Genomic DNA, 10583 nt, shown 5'->3' with positions numbered 1-10583 from the left:
GGCAAGTGAGGCGGGGAACGTTGGAGTCTGCAGCAAGCAAGCCTCGTGCTCGCTTCAGTGCATGGCTGCCGGCCGCCATCTTGGCTGACAGTTAATTTGCATATACTCACTGATTAGCCAATGAAAAGGGTAGTGGTCGTACGCTAATTACCATGTTTCTCTTTTATTAGTGTAGATACTTGAACAACATACTACTTGTTTTTAAGAAATGAAGTCTCTGGTAACATTATCGAGTGCCTCAGATATGCAGGGCAGTACTGCAATCCCCCTTATCTGAGGAGGATTATGTGCCAAGACCCCCAATGGATACCAGAAATCAGGGATAGTACCCTATGTACACCATGTTTTTTTCCTATACATTCATACCTGTTATAAAGTTTAATTTATAAATTAGATGCAGTAAGAGATGAACAATAACTAATAATAAAATAATTAAACAATATACTGCAATAAAAGTTAGGTGAATATGATCTGTCTCTCAAAGTATCTTATTGTACTATATTCACTCTTTTTTCTGTGATGTGACATGATACAATGCCTATGTGATGAGATGAACTGAGGTGAATGACTTGGGCATTGTGACAAAGTGTTAGACTACGTATAAGGGAAACTTGAACACCAGCACTGTGATACCTTGACAGTGGATCTGATGTCCCAGATAGCTACTACATGACTAATGGCAGGTAGTTTGTACAGTGTGGAGACGCCGGTCAAAGGGATGACGTATATCCCGGGCAGGAAGGAAGAAAGACTTTGAGATATTTCATACTACTACTCACAACAATGTGAAACCTAAAACCTATGAATTGTTTATTTCTGAAATTTTCCATTTAATATTTTTGGACTACACTCGACTGAAGATAACTGAAACCATGGATAAGGGGGGAACTACTGTATGCTACCTAATAGCTTGTTTATTGAAAGTAGCCAATTCAAACATCTGTCCCAAAAAATAACTCTCCTCAATTCTTAACTTCTAGCAGTGACAAGAGCCTCTTTTGTACGTAATTACCTCTGAAATCATGGAATAGGGAACTCTAATGGCAATCAGTCTGATGAAATTTGTTAGTCACGAAAAATTAAACTTAAATTCCCTTCCTCTGTAGATGATCTGCATGTATCTAAGTAAAATTTTGATCAAGAGAATAAAAAACAAAAATAAATTTATTTCATATTAACTGGAAGAGGGAATAAAAAATGTGAAACACAGATGTTAGATAAAAATTATATCAAAGGTAGTAGAAGTAAAAAATCACAAATGAAATTGAATTTTCTTAATATGTGTTTACATATTATGTATTAATAATTTTATCCTTCATTTTCCAAAAAGTTCAAAACATATTCACCGTGATTTTTCTTTGCTCAGAATTTTGATAAGCTATAGTTGTTGCCACAAGAGAATAGCAACAACAAATAAAGCCAATCACTTCTTTCTATGCCAAGATAAGGCATAGCTGCCAATGAGGTTAAATGGAAAAAAACACTGGATATGGGAAAAGATTAGATCAGAGGAGAGAAAGTATCTTTTGTTTCAAGTTTATTAGAAATTCAATTTCTCTGCTCAAATAAAACTAATCCTTGACTGTCTTATCAATTCCCCTAAACACACACACACACACACATCACTTAATGAACCAAAACATGACTAGTTGGGACTCAAGGTTTTTGAAGATACCAATATGTGGCTGCTACTGCAAGATAAGATTGTAACTACAGAGAAGACAGAAACTAAAGACACTGTGGCAAAGGCTTAAAGAAGACTTGAATAAGGATATAGAGTTTCTCCTTAGGCCTCTTAGGGCAAACCTAATGTCATGGTACATTTAGTTTTCCCTTTAACATTGCTTTCACACTTATTTTGAACAAGAAATTAAAAAATAAATTGGACAGAGGGTGGGTATTCTTTTTCCTAGCAAGGATCAGTGACCTACAATAAAAAAATCAACTGAAAATCTACACAAAAAGCAACATAATGTAGGCTGGTAGGTTAATTTTTAATTTTTTTAAATCCTCACTTGAGGATATGTTTTTTTTTTTTAATTTATTTTGAGAGAGAGAAACATCGATTGGTTCCTCCTATATGAGCCCCAACCAGGATCAAACCTGAAACCTATATATGTGCCCTGAATGGGTATTGAACCCACAACCTTTTAGTGTATGGGGTGATGCTCCAACCAACTGAGCCACCTGGCCAAGGCAGATTAAATTTTTTTAGATAAATATAAAATATCATATAATTTTTAGATTAGGAAATCTTAATGTATTTTTCAGTAAATAAATATTTATTCTTGAAATCTGAAAATTATATATATTAAAATTATGGACAAAAAAGGGGTTCAAATGGAAAACAACCTCACAGAATGATCTGATCATAAATTCCTAACTGGGAAGGTCATGGTGGGTAGTCATGCTCCAGGCATATAACTTCTTTATTTTTGCCTAAAGTGAGCCCTGTCCACTGTTTTTGTGCATCTAGGTTATCACACCTTTGGAATACCCACTTTCAGATCCCTCCTTCTAAAGAAATGGTCACCCAATGAGAGAACGTGTAATCCAATCCATGTGTGAACACACGAGTTTAGCTATTCTGTAATTTGATCCCTACCTTTCTCCCACCTTCATGTTTTACATTTCCTCCTTAATCTCAAATGCATAAAAGAAACTGCAAACTTTTTCTCAGCAGCATTTTTTTTTCCTGTTGAGATCGTGCTTCTAGGTATATTCTCTGTTTGGCTCAAATAAGTTACTATAAAAATTCTCTACCAGTTTGGATAGTCTTACATCTACAAAATTCAGTACTGTCATGTGGTTGGTTGATAGGAATAGGAAGGGAACCAGGGGAAAAGATATACTTTTCTGTGTATAAGATGCCCTCATGTATAAGACGCCCCCCACTTTTCCAACCCAAAATTAAGAAATCAATATTTTAAACATTTTGCTGGTTTTCCTCTTAAGGCCTTCTTCCTTTTTGGCATCTTAAGGAGTTGTTCTTCCTGTTTTCTCCACTGTCTGATCATATACTCAGTGGGAGGAGGTCCAAATTGTCTCTCTGCAGCTCTGTTTCCATGTTCTTTTGCATAGCTGATTACATTCAGTTTGAATTTTGCAGAGTAAGACAATTGCTTATCAGTATTTAGCTTTTTATTTTTTGACAGCTTTATGGGCTCAGAACACTCCAGTCCCTGTTGCATCTGCACATTCTCTACCTCCACCTCCAATCATGGCATCAGCTGACATTGTAACAATAAGGCTCGTGATTGGAGGAAGCCTGTTTGACAAGGTATGGTCTAATGATTTTAGAAAAAAAATAGCGTCTTATACATGGAAAAATATGGTAGGTCTCTAATATTCATTGAGGGCCTACTGTATGTTGGCATTTTATATACAAAATGTCACTGAATTCACATAAGAACTTTAAGAAGTGAGTAGCATTATACCTATTACAATGATAACATTCTCTAAGGCAGTGATTTTTAATTGGTATGACACAAGAATCTTTAAAATATGCAATATCTGACTATTTAACCAGGGGCACTGATCTCTTTTACCTTAGACTGTCGGATGAAAAAATGACAGCAGCCAACACAACAATAGCTGTCTGGTGTGAATGAATCAAAATCATACCTATTTTTTTTTTTTTTTGGCAAATGGGCCAAAAAAATTTTTTTGTTGTTGGTCACAGAATTTTAGTAATTAGTTTACATGTGCCATGAGATGAAAAGATGGAAAATTGCTGCTCAAAGGGATTAAGTAATTAGTATGACAAGGCTAATAAAGTAGTAAAGCCAGGATTCAAACTTGAAACTGTCATACTCCATCACCTTTTTTATTGTCCCATAATTCTCCACTTCTTCAGGGGAGAGGATGTAGTGGGGAGGAGATGTATGGAGAAAAAGAGAAAGTGGCTGAGAAGAATAAAAGACAAAGAGAGAAAGAGACACTCAATAGAGATAAAACGGAGATGAGTAGCAAGAAAGGGGTGGAAAAGATTTGAGAGAGAGAGAGAGCGCAAAATAGAGAAAGTTGCATGTGAGGAGCTGCTAGAAGAAGGGATGCAAAAAAAGATCAGTTGGGAGACTACCTCTTTGGAATGTAGACTTCAAGAAAATACACAATTTTTACATATGTATTGGAATATCTATTAGCAGAGGAATTATTCTTGACAAGTGAAAGCACTATAACCCTAGTACATTTTGAACAGGGTTTCCCAACTTTGGCACTATTAACATTTTGAGTTAGATAATGCTTTGTTGAAGGGAATGTTGTGTGCATTATAGGATGTTTAGCAGTATCCCTAGACCCTACGTATTAGATGCCAGTGCCACCCCAGCAGTCTTAACAATCAAAAACCTCTTCAGACATTGCCAAATGTCCCCTATGAGCTAAATTGCCCCAGTTAAGAACCACTGATATAATGATTAAAAAATGAACAAAAAAATGCCTACCATATGCAAAATTACTCTCTCAGTTACTATAGTGACTGGACATCCTTGAGAACAATATGAGATTAAGTTTAGGGCCGAATTCATCTAAACTCATAGCTCTTGTTACAGTATTGCTTGCAAGCTGCATTAAAAGGAAGTGTATCTAGTTTTGAACTACACATTCTAAGGGAGGGCAGGAGATTTGTCAGTGACTGTTTACCCATCATGTAGGAGAGCTCTTTCTATATATGAAAAAACACTGGCTTTGGAGCTTGGAGACCTGCATTCTGGTCTGCTTTAGTACCACTTAGTTGTAGAACCTAGAACAAATCTATATATCTCTATGTCTATCTCTCTACCTCTATCTCTATCTTTATCTCTATCTCTATATCTCTACCTCTATTTCTATCTCTATATCTATATAATTTATATCTATATATCATTACAGAGAGTACGATGAACACAGTGGTTTGTCTTGCTTGTCCTCTAGTCCTTTGCCACTCAGTGTTGGGAGCTTGTTAGAGATGCAAAATCTAAGGCCTCACCCCAGATCTATGAAATCACAATCTGCATTTAACAAGAGATGATTTGTATGCAAATTAAAGCTGAGGAGAACTGTTCTATTCCACCGTCACTTTCTAACTGCAGAGTCTGCAAAACCTAAGAGGGGCATTTTTCAGGTTTCTTTCAGCTAGAGTTCTGGTTGAAAATTGGGTCCAAAAGCTAATTTACATGCTAATTATGTGTTAGGAGCTGCTGTAAGCACTTTACATATATTATTAACTCATGTAATTCTCCCAACAATCCTGATGTTCATACAACTATGAGTCCATCTATATAGATGAAGAAATTGAAGGATGAAAAGTTAACTTGCTTAAATATCTATGAGCCAGCATTGATCTGAGAGTTCCAGGCATTGTAAAAAGCAAAAAAACAGAAATGAAGCATTACCATTTGAAAAGAAGCAAAATCAACCTTGTTTATACACTGGATGATTATATACCTAGAAGATACAAAAAGTCAAATCTAAGAGTTAATAGTATTTATTAATTTAAAAAATTCAGAAAGGTAGCTAGTTAAAAACTATATAAGAACCAATAGCTAGAAACCAAGAGCAAAATCATAATGCGGAAAAAAAAATCCTTTTCATAATACCAACAAAAATATAAAAGTTTAATAAAGACTTTAGTATTCATAATTATTTTAAAGGATTGTAAAGCCAGGGAGAAAGTGGGTTATTCAATGATTAGGGAAAAAAAATAGAAGATTAGCTCCATACCTCACATTATACATTAACCATTCTAAAATGATTATATGCATAGGTAAAAAAACACACACATACAGAGAGAGAAAGAGAGAAAGAGAGAGAGAGAGAGAGAGAGAGAGAGAGAGAGAGAGAATTGGTGGGTATTTAACTAACTGTCGAATTAAAAAGAATGCTCTAAACCAGTGGTCGGCAAACTCATTAGTCAACAGAGCCAAATATCAACAGTACAACGATTGAAATTTCTTTTGAGAGCCAAATTTTTTAAACTTAAACTATATAGGTAGGTACATTGTTATTAACCTAATTAGGGTACTCCTAAGGCTTAGGAAGAGCCACACTTAAGGGGCCAAAGAGCCGCATGTGGCTCGCAAGCCGCAGTTTGCCAACCACGGCTCTAAACAAATATATATAGATACCTTGTATATATGTGGAGAGAGTACTGTGTTTATATGTGAGTGTGGGTGATGTGTATGAAATTACCAAAAAAATTCCTTTAGCTAATAAAAGTGTATTGGATTTCTAAATCCAAAACATCATAAACAAAGTTATCAAGTAAACAGCAAACAGAAAAAATTATTTATAATCAATGTGAAATAAGGGATAAATACAATGCCAAAAGGAAAATGGTCAAAGAATATTACCGGTGTGGCTCAGTGGTTGAGCATCGACCTATACACCAAGAGGTCACTGGTTTGATTCCCAATCAGTGCATGTGCCCAGGTTGTGGCCTCTATCCCCTGGGGGAGGGGGAAAAGGGGGAGAAGAGAGGAGGGGATGTGGGAGGGCATGTGGGAGGCGGATGATCAGTGTTTCTCATCAATGTTTCTATCTCTCTCTCTTCCTCTCCCTTCCTTTGTCTCTAAAATCAATAAAAACATATTAAAAAAAGAAATAGAAATGTTTATATATATGAAATACAAATGTGTGTATACACACACAGGGGTGGGCAAAAGTAGGTTTACAGTTGTGAGTTGTCTTATTATTGTATTTTTTTTTGTATTTATCTTTTTCTATATAAACTATAATCCTACTTATGCCCATCCCTGTACATGGTTTAGAAAACCTCTACAGCAATGTCTTACAACAGTAAGATAATTTTTGCCTAGGAAATTGGCCAAGATTAATTTATAAATTATGTTGTTCGTTGCTGGCATGGATGGTTTCCAATCAGCACTCGAATATACCAATGATAGAAGTATACATTGCTGTAACCTTTCTTGAATGCAATGCTTTAGGATGCTTTGAAAGGCTTCAGAGTTTGACTCATTGACCTAGTTCTTTCACTTCTAGGAATTTATTCCAAAGTAGAACTGTGAGGATTTACAAGCAAAGACTTTCATGACAACATTATTTATAAAAGGAAATTTAAAGCAACGTCAGTGTGCTGTATTGGAGGAGTAAACTATTAGGCAGCCCTAGATATAATTTTTAAAAACAATTTTTGATAACATGGAAAAAAATGACAAAATATGCTAAGTAGATAAAACAAGATACCAAATTCAAATACTACATTAAAACATGTTAAAAACATATCCCTGTGTATATATACACATATGCACATACATAAAAATATATTAATGCAGTAGTACCAAATTTTTATATTTTACAACAAAATATTCCTCAGTGTGGGATTTCAAATGCTTTTGTTTTCTTCTTTAGATCTTTCTATATTTCTACATTTTCTGAAGTACACATTACTTTGCTAATCATAAAGACCTTAAGGCTAAAGATCAATCTAAGGATCATGGGACCTCTCTAAGCTCTAGGTAAGCAAGGCTGGGAACTACTGCATCTAAGTGGATGCCACTCACATTACAGACGTCTAATAAATGGACCGGAGAAGGTTAGCCTTCCAGCTGTGCAACAGGGCAGAGACTCTTGTACAACAAGGCCCTCACAGTTGTAAACATATTTAGATCATCTCTCATGCACACAATTACCAACACACATGTAGGGTAACTGTGCCCTGCCTTCAGTTCCTTGGGCATTTTGCCTCTCTCCCTAGCTTACTTCTCTGAGAGGCCCGACTCCTACTTCATCTAGAGACTTGGTCCATTCTTTAAAGTCCTTCTTTCCTAGGATACTTGATTTTAATCAGGCTTCCTTTGTCAACCATCCTACCTGGAAAGACCTAGGCCAAAAGGGCACAGGAACCTTAGTTTTCTCTCAGATGGAGTGGCATCTAATGACAAATTGTAAAAAACCGAGGCTGACAATATCTCAGTTATTAAAACACCTATATTAATACCAACATTTCAGTATTACATGAAGTAAACACCAAAATACATAGACACTTTGATCTGGTATAATAACCTTGAGCCAAAGATTTGTGTAGTCAAATCTGATGCAAGAGCCTTCCAGGTTGAGGGAAGGTTATGAGCCTTTCAGAAAAAAAGAGGAAAGAAAAATCAGTGAAGGAAAGGATGTATGTAGAGGAGCCTTCAGCCTGGGGAAGAAATTCACTTCATCAACTTATCAGATAAGAGCAAAACTCTGTGAAGGGGCTGACAAAAATCACTGCAGATCTGGAGGAGCAGAAGGCAGGTGCCTTCCGGAGCTATTGCGGTAAAGAGCACCCCAGCATAGCCCTGACCCAGATATAAAGGAGCTGCCACTGCTGCTGCCACCACTGCAGCCAGTTCTCTCCCAGTGTCCACGGGCCACAAAGACTCTGGAATGCCAAGTGATTGAGCTAAGCAGAAAGGACAGGAAGAAAACCATCTCTGCCTCATTTCCAGCTAATTAGTTGTGATTCTGTTTCTGTTTATATCATTGTTTCTATGGAAAAGTTCATTTAAATTCTAAATAACTAGTTTACAAACCAAGTTTTCAAAAATATTCCATCTGTAATGTAAAGTCAGTGTGTCCTTAAAAACACACACATCATCTCCCTAAAGAAAAGCTAAATGAAACAACTCCGTAGGGTATGTTTTATAGTTGTTAATTTCATTTCTCTTTCCTTCATATATCTTCATATCTGTAGCTACCTCTATCATTAATGCAAGGCAGTGCATACAAAATTTTAAATTTCATTTACAGGAGCTAAAATAAAGCTAGAAAAGAAGCCTTTGTAATAATATTACCAAAAAATGATTGATCACAAAAGCTTGCTCCTTGCACCAATGGGTTGGGTTGAACCAGGTTTGTTGTTGTATATTTTTGACTTCTTGGTAAGAAATTCTTCTTTGGTGCTGATAGAGGAGGAAATGCATAGCTCAGGCATTATTTTCAATTACTGTGTATGTAGGCTTAGAGTACAGAAATCAATCCTGTGATAAAAATAACATTTTCGAAGGAGTACAGGAAAATGAATTTCCATGACATGCAACGGAAGCAGCAGGTATGCAAAGTGATATATGTTTTCTAGAAATATGTTTCATTCTTTCTTTTGTTTCATGCTTTTTCTTTGTACCTTAGGCAGCTCTGGCAAGACCAGAGCAACTGACAATTCACAAAAGCTTACATAAAGTATTTTATTTTTATTTATCTTTTTATTGATTTCAGAGAGAGGAAGGGAGAGGAAGGGAAAGACAGAAACATCAATGATGAGAGAGAATCATTGATCGGCTACCCCCTACTGGGGATCGAGCCAGCAACCCAGGCATGTGCCTGACCCGGGATCAAACCGTGACACCTCCTGGTTCATAGGCTGACGCTTAATCACTGAGCCACACCGGCTGGCCTAAATGAAGTATTTTACATGCTCTCTTACAACCATTTGAAAGTTTACTTTGGGAACCGCAGCTCAAATGCACCACAAACCCCTACTTCCCCCACTCCTCCTCCCCTGCCTTCCTGTTGCCCTCTTCTTCACGTTTCCAGCTCAACAACTAAGGTAAGAGGAAACTAAGCCCTTTAGCTACTGAGTTATGATGCAACTAATGGGGAAAACTACCAGGGAGAGACTGGCTACCAATGCTTTGCTTCAGTCACCATCTCTTATCCTATCTAATAAAGAGGGAATATGCTAATTGACCTTCACATCATTGCAAAGATGGCAGCACCCAGTCCCCTCAGCACCCCCCTAGGGCTGGCCCGAGGCCCAGGCAAGCCTTGGATGGCGGCTGCCCAGCTGCCCAAGGCTCAGGTAACCAAGGCCACCCGAGGCTCAGGTAACCAGGGCCAGCAGAGGCTTGCGCTACTGGCAGTGGCAGCAGCAGAGGTGTGATGGGGCATCGCCTTCCCCTGATTGCTGGTCGCCTCCCGCCCCTGAGGGCTCCCAGACTGTGAGAGGGGGCAGGCCGGGCTGAGGGACCCCCCTCCAGTGCATGAATTTTCATGCACCGGGCCTCTAGTATTGTCATAAAGATGAAAACTTACACTTCCATATGGTGAGCAAGCCTAATGCTAAGACATATCCTGTGTGTGCCAGGCACTGTTATTCTGTGTCCTGAGTAAAATATCGGCACACTAGAAGTTATACGTAATCTCTTAGTGTATTTAGTGATAGTGGAGTTTGCGAAACGTTACAACACGGACAGATGGAGAAGGAAAATGAGAGGAGACAGGTGTGGATTCTCCCAACAGCACAGGCTGTAGTAAAGGCAAGTCATGATTTGAATTCCTGTTCCTTAATGCGATTCTGAAAGTTGGCTTATTTCTCCTATTTTTGAACGTCTAATCGTATTTGCTGGTGAAAATTCATCCCACGTGTAGTTCAGTTTCTCGGATTAAATTCCTGGCCACATGTTGACCATATCTGATGTGCTATAATGCCTTTGGTACCCGTCGGAAGCGAATTTCCCGATTCTTTTACTTTTAAAATGAAGTTTAGCTCTTGTGCTCACGGGAAGGATTGCTCTCGGGAAGTCCCTGTCAAGACCTGGATGGCAGTATCGCTGCTGCCCGCGCCTCCGACACCGGGAGCTGGGGAGACACCCGCAGACACACAC

General features: G+C 37.8%; 1 protein-coding gene across 4 annotated transcripts in view; it reads right to left on the bottom strand.

Moving 5' to 3' along the window:
* LOC102245268 (chromosome unknown open reading frame, human C4orf32) overlaps window positions 1–9075 on the bottom strand; it is a 42008-nt gene extending 32933 nt beyond the window's left edge. Inside the window, exons 1-2 of one of the 4 annotated variants that reach the window (XM_014549640.1) lie at window positions 8775–9075; window positions 8005–8072 (exon numbers count right to left, since the gene is read on the bottom strand). In XM_014549640.1, coding sequence (XP_014405126.1) covers window positions 8005–8072; window positions 8775–8903 — 197 coding nt within the window. In that variant the 5' untranslated portion in view covers window positions 8904–9075. Of the gene's footprint in view, window positions 1–1012; window positions 1153–8004; window positions 8073–8774 lie in introns of those variants that run through there. The other 3 variants (XM_014549642.1, XM_014549641.1, XM_014549643.1) reach the window with 3 other exon arrangements.
* Between the last annotated feature and the right edge of the window lie 1508 nt (window positions 9076–10583).

This window comes from Myotis brandtii, unplaced genomic scaffold (assembly GCF_000412655.1).
Source record: "Myotis brandtii unplaced genomic scaffold, ASM41265v1 scaffold562, whole genome shotgun sequence".
Classification (NCBI taxonomy): Eukaryota; Metazoa; Chordata; class Mammalia; order Chiroptera; family Vespertilionidae; genus Myotis; species Myotis brandtii.
The sequence above is the reverse complement of the archived record's forward strand: the minus strand, read 5'-3'. Positions and strand labels throughout refer to the sequence as shown.